This window comes from Chaetodon auriga, chromosome 10, assembly GCF_051107435.1.
Source record: "Chaetodon auriga isolate fChaAug3 chromosome 10, fChaAug3.hap1, whole genome shotgun sequence".
NCBI lineage: Eukaryota > Metazoa > Chordata > Actinopteri > Chaetodontiformes > Chaetodontidae > Chaetodon > Chaetodon auriga.
Genome location: NC_135083.1, coordinates 14,981,561 through 15,003,583, shown reverse-complemented (window position 1 = coordinate 15,003,583; position 22,023 = coordinate 14,981,561). Strand labels below are relative to the sequence as shown.

Here is a 22,023-nt window from a genome sequence, read left to right as displayed (position 1 = left end):
TTTTTTTTTTTTTTTTTTTTTTTTAATGTTTTTATCACTGCTGTTCTATGTTTTATATCTGAACAAACTGACCAAACCAAATAAAGCACTACCAGCAATGGTGACCTTAACCAGCAGAGACCAATTCATTTCAATTTTCCAAAGTGCTGAAGGTCAATTATTTATTGTAAGAGACAAACCTGCTCATCTGTGGGAAGATAATAGGTAAGTGTGGAGTTGAGACCATATTAAAAGCTCAGTGTCTGCATTACTGCACAAATGCCCCACTCAGTGGTCAAAATGAGAAACACAACACATGTTCAGGGGACTGACTGATGGGTGAAATGTAAGCACAAGTGAAGGCTGTGGAACAGAAACACGCAGAATTGTGTGTAACAGATATAATTTCCCACATTGTCACGGCCATTGTGTGGGCAACAGAATTTTACTAGTTTTGAATGAAGATCACAGTTTGTGACATTAAGGTGAAAATGGTTTCTCTCACATGGAAAGGACCGCAGTGTGTTGGAAACACAGTAACTGTACGAACTGTGAGGGGCCAAAGGTTGTGTAGGAACACTGTTAAAGAGAACGAGGATGATGATGAAACTGGCAAAGAAGACTGGATGACTTCCCATCCGTCTGTTACCACACACACACACACGGCTGGGCAAAATGAACATGCTATGAGCTGTGACATAGCCAGGCCTACATGTGACAAAATAACTTCCTTTGACAAAATATTGTTGAAGAATAAACAAGAATGAAACATCCAAATACAATAAAATGCTGACATGGACCAGATTAAAACTACAGCGACTTTGTTATTGTGTCACAATGTTGTGATAATTTGTGAGGGTTACCATCAATTAAAATATGGTAAAATGTTGTTGCAACAAAAGCTATCATGGGTTAGGTTTTTTTTTTTTTTTTTAGCTGTGCCTCCATTTCATACTGAAAACTCTTGTTTGCTTCTTTATATGCATATTTTGTTGAGGGGAGCATATAATGGTTGCTGTTTTTAGAGATGGTGACACAACTCACGATAAAGTTATGGGGTTGAGCAGTGCTTAGCTTAGCATGTAGCCTAGCATAAGTAAGTGTTCCACCAGTGCCAGAGGTTAATTCACTTAAAATGGTGCGTAATATTGAACAAGCCTTGCCTTACATGAGATACATTACAGCGTTCTCGAATGTTTGATCAATACTGGTTATGTTTGACTTCAGATTTGTTAACGTGAATGTCTGAATCCCCAAAGCTAGAGAGTGGACGTATGCCAAACAGCAGCCGTTAGCCGTTAGCGTCGGTTGTAACGCTTGCTCACGGTTCGTTTCCGGGGAGTGTGTGTGTGTGTGTGTGTGTGTGTGTGTGTGTGTAGCTGCGTGGCCGTGGTGCTCTTGAACAGACCACTGAGTTTCAGTCCAGGGTAAATTTCTATTCATAAGAGCCACGAGTTCTTTAACTGCCTCTGTAGTTCAGCCGGTAACACTGATTTAATTCGGCGCATGTTATTCAAGCTTTCGTGTATTTCTGAAAAGACAGTTTGTTTTAGCAGCTGTGAAACTATTCCAGTTAGCACTTGAGAGCTTCGTGCACCGCGAGACTGTGGAGGCAGAGCAGGGATGTCGCGCGGGTAAGTGTTGGAGACATTAACGCTCGTTCGTGTTAACGTTGCCTCATTTAAAGAAAAACTGCGTGTCCGTTTGTGCTCTGCGCAGGGTGGAAATCTCTCACAGTAATTATAATTTCGTAGCAACCATCGCTACTGTTGTGATCCAGGTGGTTGCCTTGTTTTCTTGTGCGTACGACGTATGACTGAGACGGTCGTTCCCTCTCTTTCATGTCCATTTAAAAGCCGTTGTTCTGTTTTGTCATGGTAGTGAGCTGGAAAAGCTGGACCCTGCTGTATTCCAGAAGCAGTTGCACAATCTGAAGTTTAGGTAGGCATTTCTGTGTTCTCCCTACTGTCATGTTGGTTAATTTTCTCTACTACAGTCACCAACACAGAAATCATAAAGATCTTACTTCGCTTATGAAAATACTGCAAAGTGGGCAGGGTAGTTGTATTTGCGTACATGTGCCGCTAGAGGCGTTCTACTTTACTCTCCTCTACGAACTCAAGTCAACGTTTCCTTCACGCGTGTTCATGCCCAGCTAGCCCAGTTAGCCGGTTTGAAGTGACTGCTGAGTTGGAAAGCAAGTTACTTTGTAACTCATTTTTGACTATTAATCGTCTTGAGAGTTGCCCAGCGCGGTGTTCTGATATATTGCTCAACTCTTCATTTGTTTGTCGAGGTAAATCGTTTGGTTTACAGAAGCTAATGCTAGCTGCTAAGATATTTCAGCTTGCCCCTGGGCTGTTAAGCTAGGTCGTTGCTGTGGAGCACAACATTAATGCTCGTTGAATTGGTTGCGGGATGTGAAAGTGAAATACAAGTCAGCAGAATGACAATGTAGTAATATCTTGTTTTTATCTTTTATGTTAGACAGCTATGTTTGCATATCATTTGAGGCAACTTCGTTCCCCTTGGCTTCAATAGAAGCCCATATATCTAACGTGACCACAGAGCATATTGCACTGAAAGTAATATGTGTTAGCATTACTGAAGGATAGGAGAGTAAAAGTGGCAGCTTATTAAAATGCTAGCAGAATTAGCCAGCGGTGGCATACAATTTATCTATCATTCAGCCTCTAAATCAACAGTGGCACCCTCATGCTGTTTCAAACTTGGGGTCTCTTTAAACGTAGCATTTAAACACATTAAATTGGGACAGTGTCATGGTTGGAGGATAGCTAAACATGAGAATCAGGCACAGTTTTAAACCTCCAGCTGAAACTTGACGTTACACCAATGCAATGAAAGTCTAAGTTCACATCTCGCATTTTTGTATATGTATATATACACACACATACATATACACATACATACATACAAACACAAATGTACACATATATGTGTATATGTATGTTCTTATCAGTGTACACTGTGTATGCCAAGATGTCTAATCTCTATCTTTTGTCTTTTAACTCCTACTCTCTATATGTTGAAATCCAGTCATGCATGTTATTTGAATTATTGGTTGTTTGTGTGGTTGCAGCATGGAAGAGGCAGGGAATAGTAATCTATGCTTTGACACTGACTCGGACACCGCAGACAAGAAGGATGGTGCCAAGTGTCAAGTCAAATGGACTCTGGAAGAGGTGAGTGAAAAGAAGACTTTCAACCTCTGTTGTCCATTCAGCACCCTGTTAAGGATATTTCAGACATTCATGTGATGATATTATCTGCAGCGACACACTTTAATTTTGTAGACTTACATTAGTGTCAGTGACTAAAATGTAATGCTACATGCTAACAAGAAGAACAGCTGAAGCAGGGGTGTGAATTTATGCTAGCTAATGTCAAAAGTAAGAAACTGTGTTCATCTTAGCTCATGCCTGAAAGGTGAGCTTAAAGCTCACAGTAAATTATACTGTATCTGAACTGATTTGTTCTATCGTGCAGGATGAAAATCTCAAAATCCTGATCAGCAACTTTGGGAAAAAAGATTGGAAAACCATTGCCAGTTTTTTACCTGTAAGTACTAAGCAGAAGCAAAATGGTTGCGTAAGAGAAAATTAATGAGTCAGGGCTTTCAACACTGTCTGACATGTTGTTGAGCTTATACAATGCTAACCAACTCTAAATGCTACCTAGCCTCTCCATGTTGAATTATTTTTGTCTTGGATATTAAAGACACTTCCTGTTGCTTTGAAAGGGGCGGACGGAATTCCAGTGTGTGCACCGCTGGAAAAAGCACGTGGATCCTGATTTAGTCAAAGGTTGCTGGTCCAAAGAAGAAGATGAAAAGGTGGAAAAATTACACAGAACATTTGATACAGACTTGGCTGAAACACGGTTTGTAGTTGATATTATCTCGTCTCACTTTGTACTCGTGTTTACTAATTTATTTGCTCTCACAGATAATAGAGCTGGTGAAAAGGTACGGCACCAAACACTGGTCTTTGATTGCCAGGCACCTGAAGGGGCGGATGGGGAAACAGTGTCGTGAACGCTGGCACAACCATCTTGATCCGCTGGTCAAAAAGAGCTCTTGGACCAATGAAGAAGACGTTATCATCTACAAAGCCCACTCCATTCTGGGGAACCGGTGGGCTGAGATTGCCAGGCTACTTCCTGGAAGGTGGGTTGGCTCGCAATAACTGATTTGCTGAAATTTAATGAGGTGGATGACAGGGAGTTAAATTATTTGGTTGTTATTTTTAGATGCCAGGGATGACACTGAGACTTAAATGTACATTTTCAATTCCTCTTGCAGGACAGACAATGCAGTGAAAAATCGCTGGAACTGCACCATCAAACGTAAAGCAGAGTTGGGCTTGTACAAAGACATGGCTGACAGTATTTCCCTTGATATTCAACAGTTTGTGGATGGAGAGGTACAGCAGTTACTCATTTCCAGCATTTAAAAAAGTGCATTTTTTTACTCAGCATTTAAAAAAACAATTCTCAATGATTATTCAGTAAACAAATTATATATAAACAATTTATTGTTTGAAATGAAGAAACCTGGTTGATAGATTCGATTTCAGTAGTTGATCAATCACTGTAGAGATGCTAGGGATGCACCAATCCACTTTCTTCACCTCCGATACGATACCGATATCTGAGGTTTAGTAATCGGCCGATACCTTTCCGATACCAATACAGAAAAACTGATCTGAATTACCTACCAAATGGTATGTCTCATTGTGTGGAAAAGACTGGGATCATTATTTTGTGCGTCATACTTGACTTAAACATTTGTTTCCTGTTTTTTAAAAACAAACAGATATAAATGTACTGAGTTACTTATGTATTTAATAACTGTGCACCAGTACAACAATCTTAAACCAATAGCCTCTCAAGCTTGGTCAAAAAACATGCAAAAAAAATATAACAAGTGTAACTGGTTCAGTCAGTGCAAGCAGGAATATAAAATCCAATGTAAAATAAAATAAATGTTAAATAAATAATAAAGGAGCTGAAATTCAGAAAAAACAGCAGCATCTTTTATCTTCTCTAGCACTTGACCGTGCAGTTCAGGTAGAGCTGTCACCTCCTTCAAAGCTAGCTGCGTCATACCACCTCCTTTTTGTTTATTCAGTTCAGTGAACTCAGCGTGCTCCCTGGCCTGAAATCCCTGTAGGTGCTTGATTAAGTTGGTTGTGTTATAACTTAACATTTTACCACCGCCCCTCAGAACATTTCCTGTGCAGGTATTGCAAGTAGCCATCAAGTTTGTAGGCTGAGGTAGTGTGAAAAGGTTCCAGATAGCCGATCCTTTCGCTTGATCCATTTTGAAAACAATGTGGTCTACATTATGTGCGCTGCAGCACTGCGTGTTGCTTGTGCATGACGCCACTCACAGTGCCTATAGCATAGCGTTAGCCTGAATGGATTGGCCTCCATGTATCTGGCCCATTGTCACCAATACCCGATCTAGGATTTTCTTCAATATCGGGACCAATACTGATACCAATATCGGATCAGTGCATCCCTAAGAGATGCAGCAGGTACATCTTTTGCTTGTTGCAGTTTCAAAAAGACGCAAAGTTAGTGCTTTTTGCTACATATGATGAAATCACTAATAATAAACTATTGAATTGTTATGTGGTCTGCTGGTCAGGCTATGAAAGAAAAAGAAAACTTTTGGTGTTTTTTCTAATATTTTGCAGCAAAGTAATTATTGTGCATTCACATTTAATGTTGTGTTACAGGTGGACTTCAAGTGTGATGTTGTATTAGACACTGAACCAGTAATGACTAAAGTGGTAAGCTTGCTATAACTGATTTTCTTTTATGACTTGGCTGTGTTTGCTTTTAAACGTTTATCTAAGGAGAAACATTAATTTTCACAGAGCTACATCAGTTAAATAACCACTAACTACCTCCCAAACAAAGCCAATACATTACTCATCAGTGTCAACTGTTTTTTCAGTCTTCCCAGCTGGCGAGCTTGGTTTCACTCTCCTACTCTTTGCTTTGCTGCAGGTCAGGCCACAGAAAGAGGAGAAGCAGAATGAGTCTCAGAAAGTCAAGCAAAGGACCGTCGTTCCACTTCCACAGACTTTAGTATCCAAGAGAGAGTTCTCCTCCCCTAGTCCCTCCTTGCCCCCCAGTTCAAGTTCCAGTCCCAGTTCCAGCTCAGGCGCTGCACCAGTAGCCGCACCAGTGGACCAGAAGAAGTTTGCTGATGCAGCACTGAGGATGATTGCTGAAGACATGCTGCCACTGAGGTGACTCGTAGTATTTGTTGAATTACTGCGGCAGAAAGCTAATTGTCGCTTGTGTATGTCTAGCAAATGGACATCCAGTCACCATCTAGATCACACGCATCATTTGAAAATGCACAGTGCCAACATATCTTCACTTTGTTCCCACAGTTTTGTTGAAGGTGCAGGCTTCAGGTCATTCATGAGTACCATCAGCCCTGAATACAACAAGCTGTCCCAGCGAGTTGTGAGCCTGCAACTCTATGATGAAGTGGAGAGAACCATCAAGCCTCAGCTCATCCGTGACCTTAAAGCCTGCCTTGCCAAAACCAAAGAGGGTGAGAGAGCCATTCATGTCACCTTTGACCTCTGGGCCGGGAATCAGTCCCATCCAGTGGAGGAGCCCATCGTTGTTGTGCAGCTCCACTTTGTCACTGAGTCCTGGCAGATCCGCCGTCCCGTTGTGGCCTTCCGTCACCTCAGCCACAAAAACCTCAGCACCGCTGTGGCTAGGGAGCTTGAAGGTGTGCTGCTAAGCTACGGCATCTTTCCTTGCAACATCGGCTACGTCCTCGCCAACCAGGCCAAAGAATCCCTGGCTGGGAACAACCTGTTCTGCGACTACAAGATCATGTGCTCATCCAACAGGGGAGAACCAGATGGAGATGAGATGGTGGCATTTCTGTCAGACCAGATGTCTGAAACAGAGTCGCCGTTTTCAGAGCTGCAGATTGGTACCAGGACCACCTGTGTGGCCAACAAATTACAAATTGTAATTAAGGAGGCACTGAAGAACTCCAGGGTTGTGGAAAACTTGCTCTTACAGGTCCACAATGTGGTGGCTTTCTTTAGGAACAGCACCTACTGGAGTGAGGTAGGAGAAATAGACAAACAGATTTAAGCTGATTTTGTAAGTTACACTGCATTATATTGGTGTCTTGTTTTCATTGTTTTCATCCTGATTATTAACCCTTTCAAATTCAGTGTCCTGAAACATCGACGTTTGGTCAGAATGATTTAGGAAAGTCTCACAAGCTTGTACATGACATAAGAGATGTGCTTGTTTTTTCCACATAGACACACACCAGCCTGTACATTGATAAATGGTTTAACTGAGGCCTTTTCATTTTTTTTAAGGTAGGAGATTGAAAAGATCAGATATTTCTTTGTGAAATTGTTTTAACGTGACCATTTTGCATCATGTTATTGTTTAGGTTTTGCTGAAGGAGTACAACGTGTCCCTGTGCCCGTCTTTCACTAACTGTCGCTGGAACTCCATGATGCAGTCTTTGCGCCGTATGGTGCAGGAGACCGCCTGGAGCGCCATCATGACTCTCCTGGCTCAGGCTCGCATCGAGGCTAACGACACAGCCAGCGCCCCGCCTCTGGTCATGGTCAAGAGGGAACAAGTGATTGACATCCTGGGTCTCATTGAGCCCTTTGGGGAGGCTTTGCAGGTATGTGTTATGGATGTAGTGGAGTATGGTGTTTTATAAAGATCACATATAAGATTCTGAAGTTATATTACTATAAACCCCTAATACGATTAGTCTGTCCTATTTATCCTGGGTTTTCTTGCATTGTGTCATTTGTTGTTGCAATTAATGAAGTAATCAGTTTAGGAAAAATCGAAACGGGGTTGTCATCAAGTAATTGAAAATAACCATCTTTAATATTTCTGCACTTTATGCAGTGTCAGCATAAAATTGCATTGTACTACATATTAAACAAAACCTATAGGGGTATTTAGTGATGAATACATTACAGGCTGTGACAGACTTTTGTTGGGTTGGGCACTAATTATTGAAACAAAGCAAACAAAAACGTGATAAATCTATTAATGTTGAAACACAAAATCGTGATTTGTCAGTTTTCCACTGAACCTGGATTTAAGGATCCTAGACCGCTATTTCTAGCTAAACTCCTTAGAAATGCTGAATACATGTGTTGAAATACAGTATTGCGGTATTGTTGGTGGAAGATTATGTGAGATCATTTCCTTTTTGCCTTCTCAAATCCAGGTCCTGCAAGGAAACGGAGTGACCATCTCTGTCATCATACCATCCATCATTGGCCTTGATAAGACCTTGGAAAGCCTTGTCACCAACTACACCCACTTCAACAAAGCCCTGCGCACAGGCCTCCACACACACTTCCAGTCCCTGATTCAACAGAAGGACATGATACTAGCTGCTGTGCTCGACCCCAGGATAAAACTCCAGGTACTGAATTAGGCCAGAAACGTGGCTGTTTCGCTTTGTCTTTTGCATGAAGTGCCATCTTATATGTATTTCTTATTGATTTCTGTCGAAGTCTGTGTTTATATTGAGCTCTGTGTTACATCCTTGTGAGTGCATCAAAGAAAACAATACACACCATACCTTTCCACAATCAGAACTCTCTCCCTGTCTTGAACATTTCCTTTCAGCCATTTTCTGATGCCAAACTGGAGGATGAGACAGGTTTTGTAACGCCTCCCTCAAAGTATCAGGCTCGAACCATCTTGGAAGCCACATTAGGAAGTATGGAGGCCTCAGCATCTCCCTCTGTAGAGGCAGATAAAAACCAGACAAGCAAGGAGCTGATAAAGGAGCAGGATGATGAAGAGGAGAGCCAAGCCACCACACTGATAGAGGCATCTGGTGGCAGCTCAGATGACAAAAACTGCGACGGAAATGACCTCAAGCGCAAGTTTGTCTGTAACTTCCTTCAGCCACCTGCAAAGACCATGAAGATATCTGAGCTTGATGTGTACCTATCAGAACCACTGTGGGAAAACAACTCCAGCGTGTTGTACTGGAAATCTGCTACTCGGTTCCCCCAGCTCCGGGCCCTTGCCAAGAAGCTTCTGGCAGTACCGGCCACCTCAGGGGGCTTCGATCGGTTGTGTCCAATGGCAGCACGTATTGTAAGAGCCAAGAGGAACCGCCTGCCTCCTCACACCACAGAGAGACTGCTACTGTACAAAAACTCTTTAAAGTCAAAGACAAATAAAAAGCCCAGCATGGTCGCTAAGCACTGATAGGTCAGGTGAAAGTTGGGTCTGATAATTCTGTCTGTCACCCCCCAAAAAAACTCAAAACTCCACACCTGCATGCTCTGAACATTAAATAGAAATTCAGCACTTGTCACTTGCTATAAATTGTGTTTTCACATCCGATTGACGGCCATCCCCATGACTTGACCTGATCTCCCTCAATTAAGTTTCTTCCAACACGAGATTAAGCTAATTGAATTTAGCACCTTGAAGTAGTAGTCAAGAGGTGCACAATGTATTAAAAGTATATTGAAGAAGAGGACAGTCTGCTCAGAATATCTCGTTTGTTGAAATAACAAGCACAGTAGCAGCCAGCAGGCCACAGTCATAGAGCTCAAACTGCTCATACCTCTGTGGACGGTGGGGTTGGGTGACGAGTGAAAAGAAGCCTCTCTGGCCTGTTAAAAATTAGCTGCAAATTAGCTCCATAAACAGTATATAATAAAGACGACATATTTGGAATATTATGTCTTTCTCTGTACCTGCCAGTCTTTTCACAGACATAGGAGAGAATGAAGCATCTGGGCTCTTAGTCCTTGTGTGTAGGATTTCAAATTTTCAGACTTTGACTCGTCTCTTGATGCAGAAATAGCATATTTTTTGTTGTACTCTTTGGCAGACACACCCCGCTATGAGTGCATGGCTGTTCAGTGTTCAAAGCAAAAAGTTTAAGTGTCTAAAAATACACTGTACATTTTTCTAAGCTAATTTTTCTTTCTTGTAATTTATTTGTTTTGGAGCTGTATCAGATGGACTGTGTGCAGGGTCACTTGGCAGTGAATTGAATGAAACTCTGCACTTTTGCAGCTTTTTGTAAACAGTATGTTTAATCTTTAAACAGTTTGTTTGTATTCCTTTTTTTTATTGGTCAGTGGTGTTTTAAAGTTGCTGCTATGAACCTCAAGACCTGTGATGATATATCAGTTGTTTTTACTCTTCAATTGTATTGGTTCATGGTCATTCTGCATATCGTTGTGAGATTACACAGGTTAGCTTTTACACAAACTACAGTTCACGTTGAATGGCAACAAACTGATTTTATTGCAGTGATAATTGCTCATATTGTGCTAATAAACACCGGCATGAACTTCAGTCCTCTGACCTCTTGTTGATCCGCATGGAAATATCCAGAGAATGTACTTGTATTAAAGAATAAAGCTATTTTTCTCAACAGTTTACTGTATCTTTGCCCAGTTTTTTTATGTTCAAGTCCATTTTTGTGCTTTGTTTCCAAGAGCACTGTCCATTCAAATAGTATGAAGACTAATCAACAGACTGTAAAGAGTGGAAGGATGGCTACTTGAGCCTTTAGAGTAGTTAACGCCCTAACACCCGAGACTGGAAAGACTGCAATAGATAAAAAACTACCAATCAAAAAATGAAACAACTATTTTAATACCAAGATGGCTTTGGGATGGTGGGTTTTAGACTTAGATTTTACTTTATTGATCCCAATTTGGGAAATTCTTTAGAAAATTCAGACCTTTTACTGACGTTTAGAAGTGACTGTCATTGCTGTAATTGAAATGTTTATCAAAAATAAGATGTGTTTTATGGAAAGTTCAAGTTAAACATGAAAGTCTTGTATTCTCTTACCCAATATCAAAAATGTTTATACCCATTAATATGGGTCAACATTTGCTTTTGCACTGACAGACAAGCTGGACAGATCCCTCAGAAAACATCCTCTAACAGACTCAGAGGAAGACAATTCAATCGTTAATTTTAGTTAGTAAAGTAGGAAACTGCTGCACCCTCACCATTATACACCATGAAGCGCTCCAACATTATTGTCTTTCAGTTGTCATCGGTGATTGGCTGGACGGATCTCCTACGTCAAGCTGTGCGTCAGCTTGTACTTCCGGAGTCACGACCCTCCCTCGGACATGTGCATGGTGGAAAAGTAGTCACGAAGTCGCTTTTTATACAATCTGAATGAGAAAAAGAAATCGGTTTGTTGTTCCCTTCTGAGAGAGGAAGCCTGGGCAGGACTAGGAATATGTCAACCGGCTGTCACGAGCTAAATAAAACGGCGACGTAGTGCGGCTCGTTAGCTAAGTTAACGTTAGCTAAAAGTTAGTTTTCGCCATGGCTCTGTACTTGAAAGCTGCCGAGATCTTGGAGAAAGCTGAGAGGAAGCAGGCAGCTTTGAAAACTCTGGTTTACGACAGCAAGTTTACGAACATCAAGCAGCTGTTCGCTCTGGTTTGTGAGACCCAGAAGTTTTCGTCCATCCTGGAGGAGATCATCGAGTCCACCAGGCTGCTCAAACAGACCAAACTGAAGATGGCCCTGGCCAAGGTGCTGGTGTACGACCTGCTGATTGGCCAGGGGCTGAAGTGCGGCGGCTCCTGGAAAACCATGATGATGAAGCATCGCCCCAGACTGCAGGCGGTGCTGGCCCGCCTGAAGGTGAAGCAGAAGGTCAGCAAGAATGAAGACCTGCTCCCACCCAGCGTCCAGCAGCGTGCTGGAGACCAGCTGCCCAGGTATGTGCGTGTGAACACTTTGAAGACCACCGTGGAGGATGCTGTGGACTACCTGAAGAGGGATGGTTTACTTTACCAAGGCCAGGCCTCCAGCCTGGATGACTTGACCCTGAAGGGGAAAGTTTTTGTGAGGGACATGCACCTGCCAGAGGTGCTGGTCTTCTCTCCTAAAACTGACTTCCATGACCACTTCCTGTATAAGGCCGGCCACTTCATTCTGCAGGACAAAGCCAGCTGCCTCCCAGCGTACCTCCTCAACCCCCCACCTGGCAGCCATGTCATTGATGCCTGCGCCGCCCCTGGCAACAAATCCAGCCACCTGGCAGCCATCATGAAGAACAAAGGCAGGCTCTTTGCCTTTGATTTGGATGCCAAGCGTCTGGCCACCATGTCGACTCTCCTGCTCCGAGCTGGGGTCACCTGTCAGCAGTTGGCCAACCAGGACTTCCTGAAGGTGGACCCTGACAGCCCGCAGTATAAAGATGTAGAGTATATCCTGCTGGATCCATCCTGCAGTGGATCAGGTGGGTTGAGTAATCAGTTGTGTGAACGTGATTATAGTGTTAACCAGGTGTGTGATCACCTGGCCGCTGTCCTTACAGGTTGACCTCTGAGTCCTTGACATCACATGATTTATACATCTTACAGTCATATATAATCACAACCAACCAAGCCATCAGGCAGTTAGTATAAGAAATTTTGTGACTTCATTTTCTTTGCATCACCTCTGCTGCTGCCCCGCTCACTGCTTGCACTCACTTAACATACTCGGTGTACTTTATGAGAGTATATCCATACATCTGAGGGGTATGTGGTGACCCTTGCGAGGGATCTGACCCCCTGGATTAAATAAGGGATCTGAGCGCCTCTTCAACCATTGGGTATCGCTGCATCAATGGTTTCCATTATAAATCACAAATCAGGATTTGTCAAGAGGCTTTATGAGGATTTAACTATAACTTGTATAATCTGTGTGTGGGGTGCAGGTATGGTGTGCCTCCGGGACGATGCCTCCTCCGCTGACCAGGAGGAGATTCAGGCTCGTCTGGCCTCCTTGTCCTCCTTCCAGCTGCGGTGCCTGAACCACGCCCTCAAGTTCCCTCGACTGAAGCGCCTGGTCTACTCCACCTGCTCCATCCACAGCCAGGAGAACGAGGACGTCGTAGCGGCTTGTCTGCAGCAGAACCCCGGCTTCAGGTAGCAACAGTCCCCTTTCACTAAACCAAGAGAACCGACTGATGTTTTCATACCTGCTTTGATGGGACATTTCCTGAATGTGCGTGTATTTCGTCCCCCAGGTTGGTTCCTGTGCTTTCTCAGTGGCCTGAACGGGGCCTGGAGCCACTCACTCAGTGTCTGCGTGCCAGCACCACCAAGACCCACACACACGGCTTCTTCGTGGCTCTGCTGGAGAAAGACAGTGAGGCTGGGAGTAAGAAACGGGAGCCAGCAGTTCTGATAAGGTAAATACTGGGGTCACTTCTCTGGAGAAATCGAAACAGGACTATAGTCACATAATTTTTACTTAAAGTTAAATATGCTAAAACTCAATGAGCACAAACTCTTCACCAAGTTTTTTTTGCCTCCCCTTTCACAGCGACGTGGAGGAAACACCACATAGCTCATCCACCTGTGAGAAGAGACCTGCAGCCTCAGAAGAAGAGTCTGAAGCTTCAGAGACGGACGACAAACCGACACCTGCTGCAGGACAGACTGACAGCACACCTGGCAAGAAGAAGAGGAAGAGGAAGAGGAGGAAGAAGAAGAAGAAGACGGCGGCAGCAGCAACAGTGGAGTGATGAGGAATTTAAAGTGGGACTGCGTATGGCATGTTGTCTGGAGGGAATGATTTATTTAATTTCCAATAGAGATGTAGGAATGTAACTGAGAAGTAAAGATGATTTTTTTACTGTATCACGTCTCTTTGCCTCATTGTCATATGTTCTGCAAAACTCTTAGTGTATTTCTGACAGAAATTTCAGGCGTTTTATATTTCTCCAGAGAAATGACAGTGCTTAACCAGTAGGGGGCAGTAATGCAGCTGCCACACGCGAAGAAGAAGTTTTATTTCCGGCTAAACACGGTCAGCTATTGGTTGAAAAGCTCGTGGCTTTTGTAACAGACTAAATGTTTTGTAAGTTGTTGTTGGAGAGACCTGAAGTTTAGTTTGCCGGCAGTGGTACAGGTTCGTCTTACAGGAAGACGAAGTCAGTAATAAAGTAAGTAATAGTAGTAAAAGTAAGTAGGTAAAATTTTGACGCTACATGTAAACAACAAGCTGTTTGGTTTTTTTATCGACCATAGACGACAGCAGCTGTGTCCAAACCTCAAGCCTTCTATAGCAGCTTCGTCCCGGGCCCTGACAGCAGGATGTCCCTGGTGCCCAAAGTGAGACTGTCCGGCGGTCTGGAGGTCTGCCGGGTCCTGAACGGGATGTGGCAGGTGTCCGGGGCGCACGGAGCGGTGGATGAATCCAAAGCAGGTGAACATGAACCCAGATATCACGGAAACATACCCGGGTGTGCCAGTTTACAACGAAAATAAACACCGCATGCAAAATGAAAAGTCATGGATAATTAGATAGCATCAAGAAAGCACTGAAGAAGTGGTGGCAGGTTGATTAAAACAGGCATTGTAAGTCATTTGCACGTGTTAATACCTGCTACACACTGTTTGCTGATAATAATAATAATAATAATAATGGTAATTATGGCAATATTTATAATAAGGAATAGTAATATGTCTCATCTATAAATGTTCGCCTCTTGTTTTTCCAGTTGAGGACATGCAGGCCTACGTAGACGCTGGTCTGACCACATTTGACATGGCAGACATTTATGGGCCTGCAGAAGAAATATTTGGACGTTTCAACAGCCAGGTACACACACACACACACACACACACACACACACACGCACACACACAGACACACACACAAACACACACATTTGCTCACATGCATGCAGTCTCACCTCCTGCTTTGGTCTGTTTCCCTCTGTTCAGTACATGACATTATAAACGTGGCAGAGATGAGAATACATACACTTTGAATCATGGTTTTCAGTTTAGTTGTGAGCAGTACAAAGTAAATCTCAGTGTTGGATGAAAGATATTAAACTCTGGTTTTCCCATTTTAAAGTTGTCTTTTAATGATTAATGGTGGAAACTGTAAATTAATTGATTTGGTCATCATGCAGCGAAGCTCCCTGACAAGACCAGTACTGATTTCTCTGATTTTATTGTTGAAAAATGCAGGATTAATCCTCCTCCATGGGATGAGAAAATAATAAAAGTAAGCTGACCGCATTCAGAAGTAACTGAATCTTTTAAAATCATTTAACACAAGTGTGATGGACACTTTGTCACTTTCACGTCATGTATATTTCTGTAACATCAATCAGGCCTGGTTATTGATTCCTCCATTCAGCTGTTCCTGCAGATACTCAACACACACACACGCACGCACAGAGGTCCCGGTGTGGCTCAGATCAGACTCTCTGTGACTGATGTGCTGTGACAGTCTAATGGTATTGACCGTGGTCTCAGCCGTTCACCTGGAATAATGTGCAGAGAGCCACAGCGAGCTCTTCTTATCCAACCAGTCATTACTCATGCTTTCCAGGTTCTTTGTCTCTGTTACTATTCGCTAATCAACACGTGCTTCTTAACTCCTGCATCCTTCTCAAATAAATTGCTTCACAGTGTTTTGGGCAGTACAAAAGTGTTTCAGAATCTGCAAGATATTAAGCATTGTAATAATAGTTTTTAACAGATAAGTGAAAGCTGCAGAAACAAGACACGGCTCAGTTGAAATGTTTGTAGTTTGTAATTCTGATTTTCTTCTCTGATCTGTAGCTTAAGTGCAGATACTCTGAAAGTGACATTCCAGCTCTGCAGAGTCTGACCAAGTACGTGCCAAGACCAGGACCAATGGACCGCAAGGTGAGCCGCTGACAATTGGGTCAAAGACAAGAGTGACTGATGGTCAGCTGAGTCTGCTGTGTGTTACAGTGAGGAATAGTTTTCTCCACTAGAGAGCAGTGTGTGTCTTTATAAAGAACCAGGGCATCACCTCACTGATCTACCCGACAAATGTGAGTGACACAGAAGATTCTTTGTTGGTGTCGAATCTTCACGATTCCCTGTGTGACTTTTTTTTATGAGATGTTTTCTGTAAAAACAAATCACACATGATTTTCTTTGTGGTTTCATATGCAGCAAAATATCAATTGAATATAATGAAATTGAGCACAAATTTCAGGACTTTTTTGTGCCTACAGTTTGTTGGTAAATCAACAGTAAACATGCTTGTTTTTGTGTTGAAGGATTTAAGTTGTCTGATTTCACAGCTGAGCACAGAAAGTGTGTGCACGTGGCATTAGAGCCAGACCGATCTGATATTAGCCAATATTAGCTTGTTGAAGGTATCGACGTATATGTCAGCGAGTAAGTAACAAGAAACTGCAGCACAGAAATAGGTTTGAGGTGGAAACTTTGTCACCATGACATATTCTGTTGACCAGAGAGAACTGATGTTTCAACTGGAAAGTGTTCAGTATGCATCTTGGTCACAGTTAGAAAAAGATGAATAAATTGAACTCACATCAAAATTGTTTATTTAATATACAAAAAAGAGGCTGAAGTATGTCTCTGTGTGCAGGTGGTGGAGAAGGCGCTGCGGCGCTCTATGACCCGTATGCAGGTGGACAGTCTGGACTGTGTTCAGTTTCACTGGTGGGACTATAGAGACAACAGATACCTGGACGCACTGGCACACCTGTCCGACCTGCAGCAGGAGGGACTCATACGTATGTACACACAACATATACAGTGAACATGTACTGATAATCATAGTGAAAGACTGAGAGACAACAGTAAGTCGGCACGTCAAGAGGCCGAACAGTTCATGTTTATACGCACAATATTATGATACTGTAACCAGCAAATCAGATTTGAGTTCATTCTTGATCTGGAAATGATCAACAGCCACTAAGTGGATTTTTCCAGGCCTTTCACTTGCGTTTCATGATCTTCTTCAGCTGTTGGAGTCATCATTAATATTAACACAAGGTTTATTGACATAGTGGTACCAAAGCTTTCAACCACATATCAACTCCAATGAGGAAGGCCATGAGGCGTGGTGAGGAAGGGCCTTCATGGTGAGAATTGATTATTTGTCAAGATGTTATTTTTGGATTATATTGTTACTGGTTACTGGTCTGTCTTTATCAGCATCCTTTTATGGATCTTTATGTTTATTCTGAGAAGACTTGAAGTTCCCACCTGTTTCCTATTCTGCCCTCAGGAGAGCTCTCCCTCACCAACTTTGACACACAGAGGCTGGAGGAGATCACCAACAGAGGCATCCGCATCTCAAGCAACCAGGTAACACCTGCATGCTCTTACAGTACTCCATCAGACTCCATCAGTGCGTCGGTTAAATGTGTATTTAATGTGTCTGTCATGCAGGTTCAGTACTCTGTGATTGACCAGCGACCTGCAGCAAAGATGGAGCAGTTCTGTCTGGCGAACAACATTCAGCTCCTCACGTACGGCACTCTGGGTGAGATACAACACGTTCTATCTGTCTGTATTAGTTAAATACATGAGCGTCAGTCCAGCAGAGGAATTAAAGGTTTACATCATGTTTACTGATGTGAGCTGCACATATACACAGCGTACAGATGTGAAATGGAGGGTTTCTAAAATGGAGTCAGTCGAGGTGACGCCACATTCTCTCTCCTCTGCCCGCTCCCTCCGTCATCTTCACTCATTCCTCTCCGTCACATCCTCCTCCTGACCTCAATGGCGTCTGCCCTCTTTTTTCTCCCCTCCTTGTTTTTTCTCTATACCTCCTCACGCTTCACCCACTTCCTCCTCTCCATCCCTCTCCATCTCATCTGTTCTCTTCTTCCGCCCCTTTTTTTCTGCCACCTCCTCCTCTTCCTCCCCCTTCTTCTTTTATTCAATCCTCCCTGCCTCCTTTGACTCCTTTGTCTGCTTCCTTCCTCCATCCCTCCTTTTCCTCCATCACTGTTCTCTCTTAGCTGGCGGTCTACTTTCGGAGCGTTATCTGGGGAAGGTGGAGCCTAGTTCCAGGGCGGAGCTCGACACCGCCTCCCTCTCTAAGTACAAGAACATGATTGACTCTTGGGGTGGCTGGAGCCTTTTCCAGGACCTCCTTGTCACCTTGAACACTGTTTCCAAGAGACACGAATGCTCAGTGGCCAGCGTAGCAACGCGTTACGTGCTGGACCGCCCTGCGGTGGGCGGGGTCATCGTGGGCTGTCGGCTTGGCGTCGCAGGGGCGGGGCAACACATCAGCGACAGCTTGCGTAGCTGCAGCCCTGACCTGAAGCTGACAGTGGAAGACCTCGACGCCATCGAGGCGGTGACACGGCGCTCCAGGGACCTCATGGCACTCATCGGGGACTGCGGGGATGAGTACAGGAGCTAACAGGGGGGTGGGAGGCGCTGATTGACTGGATGTGACAGACAGGGTGAGGGTGAAGAGGAGGAGTTAAATAAGAGAGGACAAACATCTCACACAGAACAGCCCCATAGAGGAACAGAATAAAATGCATCTGTTAATGAAAATCAGCTCAATTCTCCAGCAAACTTTTTGCCACTCCTGCTGATTTCAGATCCAAATTAGTTTCTGCACACAAACACTGAAGCTGCTGTTCTGTTCGACATCGCAAAGAGCATTCAGTAATCGCAGAATTGCAAGTTTTAACTTACCTTTTCCTTTTATACAACTTCCAAAGATTATATGTGGTTCGTACGAGGTGTTGTGTTTTACCTGCTGAATGTTTGATAAATAGATTGAATGTTTTTCTGCTGCAGCGCATGCTCTCGCTGTTAAAGTGCCTCTTAATGTGGGAGGGAAGCCTCACCTTCAGGCTTGAATATAGCTGCATTGAAATGCAGAGTTATACAGTAATTAGTGTTTACATTTAAGTGTCTAGTAAATCTGTTAGTTTCAAAATTAAAAGAAAGTTCAGTGCATCATTTTGAACGTTCACACTGTCATATAATATTAAATTGTGTGCATATTAACATGAAATTCTGAGGGTTTTTCCTTCTGTTTCAAGTTGAATTTAATGTTCAGGTTGAATTAAAGTCACATTGAAGGAGTGTGTTGTTTTCAGAACTCTTATTTATGAAAGGATTATTTCACCCAGATCACAAAAACATTTTCTCTCACTAAACTCTGGTTTCCAGCCGCACAGGTCGTTACCAAAGAACAGACTGCTCTCAGTGAGCTCCTGATTGGATATCCTCATTGTTCTTACATTGCTGTTGAGTTGATGATTTGACCATCGCCTCTGCTTTCTCTCGGTGCTGGCGTGGTCCCAAATATCTCAGCAGTAGATAAATCAACACTGATGCTTTAAAGTGGTATCATGACACAGTGTACTGTACATTGGTATTCCTTTGTGTCTGAGAAACTGGCCATGAGGTTGACTGTTAGCGTGTGTGTGTCGGGGGGGCAGGGGCTCAGTGAGGTGGAAGGGAAATGGGGAACCCTATAGCACTGTCTGGCCCTGCATACGATGAGAAACGAGAGTGTACACACACACATGCTACAGAAAGTTTAGGCTCCCATCATTGTATATATTTCGCTTTCATGCTAGAAACATGTGGTGCCTTGTGTGAGTGTTGAGGGATTGTGATGGACGGGATTGTGTAGGTGAGTGCATAATTAGTGTGTGTCACGTATAGGCTGCTGGGAGCGAGTTTTAATGAGGGACTTTTTGCGAACAGTATTTGCATGTACAGTATGTGTGTTTTGGGGGCAGTGAAGTAGCAGCAATTTAGTTTGGCAGGAGGTGTGTGAGCCACCCCACATGTGTTCATATGTAATGTGTGTGTGTGTGTGTGTGTATGCATTAGCGGGGAAGAATCCGTACGACAGATTGACAGATATGCAGACATATGCTTCAATAGCGGCCAGGCAGGAAACGCCCAGCCTGTCTGCGCTCCCAGCACCTACAGTATGTGAACACACTTACTGTACATGCACATACACAATCTGTCAGTCCATTTTAGTTTCATCCCACACACACTCACACACTCACAGCTGACACTCTGTCCACCTCAAAGGCCAGACAGGCTCCTGCTGTGCTATAGGAGCGAGGTCAAAGGTTGTCCCAAATATCACATCCAGTCGTCTGTGGTCTCTCTCACCAGCTTGAGTTCAGTCAGCGTAGTGTACAAAAGACCGAGGCACAGGACGACGACGCTGTTAGTGGCACGGATAAAGAGCTTAAATCTACATGTATTTACAAACAATAAAGATTTATACAAAATCAGCCAGATTTATCAGATCTGTGTGGAGGTGGGGTGCGCTGACCTGAGAATACATTGAAAACACAATATGACATCCGTTATTCATAAATGATTGTACTGACGATCATAGATGTTGACACTGAGTTCATTCAGAACCCTCGTCAGGAACTCATGTTAATTTGCTAAATTGTAAAGCCCAGTCTGACTAAATCTGAACTGAAGGACAAAGAAATAACCGGTTAAAATGCCATACATTATGTCTCACACACACACACACACACACACACACACACACTACATTTTACTGTCACGTACACACGCTGCAGCCTGCGTGACTCTTCCAATACGCTTTTCAATTATTAACAACCATTAAATATGCACACCACATGGTGGATGTGGGCTTGAGTGAGCCTACAGACTTCAACCAAGCACTTAAACCTAAACTGAACCAACACACAGACTGCATAATGTGGGGATGAGCTCAATATACACAACTGTACATGCATACATAAGAGGACATTAAAGTCTCAAAGGACCCACGAGCAATTTTCTGCTGACTGACTGTCCCTAAATGTTGAGCAGGGAAGGTTCAGTATCGCTGCTCAGGAATGTAAAATCTGCATTATATTTAAAAGACATTATTCTTAGTATAAAGCGATTGTTTGTTTTACAGAGAGTGAACACGTTACTGGTTCATTTTTTATTCTTAAATTGGGAACAACTTCACCGTGCTATTATTTGGGCTGGATGTTTAGGGAGGACATGGAAGATATTGAGTCTCTAAAGCGACATTAACTTTTGAAAGAACAATGAATAACACATTGTTCCTCTTACAAATGAAAAGTTGATCTCAGAAATAACAGAATACACCTTTGCTCATCTCAGTACACTCTGTGGCAGCCTGACATGATCTGGTTTTATAGCTTATGTTAGCTAATGTTAGCAAACTTTAAATAGATATTGCTGCATAACAGACCAATTTGCTGAAATTTTGTCTTTTCTCTACTCGTGCTGTTACAGTATCTTTAAGCATCCATCATTTTTCCAGTTATGGTCACAGTTACCACAATTCAGCTCAAGTTATGTAAGCACACTTTTAAAGGGCCCTGTGGGGTTTTCTTGAAAGCAAACAAAAGTTCTGTTTACATGAAGCGTAAAAGCTTTATGTGTGCATCCTTGAGGTCTAATATTTTGTTGTGTGCATGTTCTTCCTCATAAAACATTTTGCGAAGCTGATTTTAAAGTACTTTAAATTCAGCAACTTCCCCACCTTTGTTGGACATACTACATATCCTGGCTACATATCCTGGTTTGTTGCTGCCACATTTAGTTCAGTCCGATAGTGTGAACGCACAAGCAGGAGTGTCGTTCACAGAAAAAGAGCTCTGAAGTGCCACTTTTCAAAACCTCCACAGGGAGCTTTTAAGTGTTCAAAATACAAGGAAATGTCTTGCACATTAGCTTAAATTATGTTTTTTTCCCACAACAGACGTTTGAGTAGACACACACAGCACAGGTGTTATTAAAAACATTAATATGGCTCTGTTCTATGTGTCATGCTCAGTCGGCTTGCACAATACCAGTACCCTGACCCTAAAATTGAAGCAGCTAAATGGACTTCAGCCATCAACCATTTATTATTATTTATGCCTACTTTATCACACCTGTGTTTTTATTGTCAAGCTGTGTTGCTTAAATAAATACCATGAATGCATGACATCTGGGGAAAAGGACCCAGACAGTCTGAGCTCAAACAGACCACCAGGACAAGCAGAGGAGCAGGACATGCTTAAGAAAAATATAGCTCATATATAAGCTTGACTGTTAAACCTGATGTTTCTGCCATATGCTAACATGGCAATGCCAACTCAAATGTTAGTGTGTTACTCCACAGCTAGCCACAGTTAGCATAGTAACATGCTGGTGTTTTACCTGCTAGCATATGTAACGCTATGCTGTGTTACATGCT

General features: G+C 42.9%; 3 protein-coding genes across 4 annotated transcripts; all 3 read left to right on the top strand.

The window, feature by feature from the left end:
• The first annotated feature begins 1,342 nt into the window (after positions 1–1,342).
• mybl2a (v-myb avian myeloblastosis viral oncogene homolog-like 2a) lies at positions 1,343–10,449 on the top strand. Of its 2 annotated transcripts, XM_076742018.1 has the most exons (13): positions 1,357–1,613; positions 1,861–1,920; positions 3,080–3,182; positions 3,487–3,558; positions 3,740–3,832; positions 3,945–4,165; positions 4,301–4,421; positions 5,742–5,795; positions 6,016–6,260; positions 6,408–7,110; positions 7,451–7,693; positions 8,258–8,458; positions 8,665–10,449. In XM_076742018.1, exons 1-13 carry the CDS (start codon positions 1,603–1,605, stop codon positions 9,256–9,258), a joined length of 2,721 nt encoding a protein of 906 aa, XP_076598133.1. In that variant the 5' UTR covers positions 1,357–1,602; the 3' UTR covers positions 9,259–10,449. The 2 variants fall into 2 exon arrangements, with proteins under 2 accessions (XP_076598134.1, XP_076598133.1); XM_076742019.1 differs by lacking the exon at positions 1,861–1,920 and having other exon boundaries at positions 1,343–1,613.
• A 681-nt stretch (positions 10,450–11,130) lies between these two features.
• Positions 11,131–13,675, top strand: nsun5 (NOP2/Sun RNA methyltransferase 5). Its single transcript, XM_076742154.1, has 4 exons — positions 11,131–12,286; positions 12,749–12,959; positions 13,061–13,225; positions 13,360–13,675. The coding sequence occupies exons 1-4, from the start codon at positions 11,362–11,364 to the stop codon at positions 13,559–13,561; spliced, it is 1,503 nt and encodes a 500-aa protein (XP_076598269.1). The 5' UTR covers positions 11,131–11,361; the 3' UTR covers positions 13,562–13,675.
• A 170-nt stretch (positions 13,676–13,845) lies between these two features.
• LOC143327678 (uncharacterized) lies at positions 13,846–18,899 on the top strand. The gene is made up of 8 exons (XM_076742153.1): positions 13,846–13,981; positions 14,067–14,244; positions 14,540–14,640; positions 15,618–15,704; positions 16,423–16,570; positions 17,068–17,147; positions 17,232–17,325; positions 17,810–18,899. The coding sequence occupies exons 2-8, from the start codon at positions 14,133–14,135 to the stop codon at positions 18,217–18,219; spliced, it is 1,032 nt and encodes a 343-aa protein (XP_076598268.1). The 5' UTR covers positions 13,846–13,981; positions 14,067–14,132; the 3' UTR covers positions 18,220–18,899.
• The last annotated feature ends 3,124 nt before the right edge of the window (positions 18,900–22,023 follow it).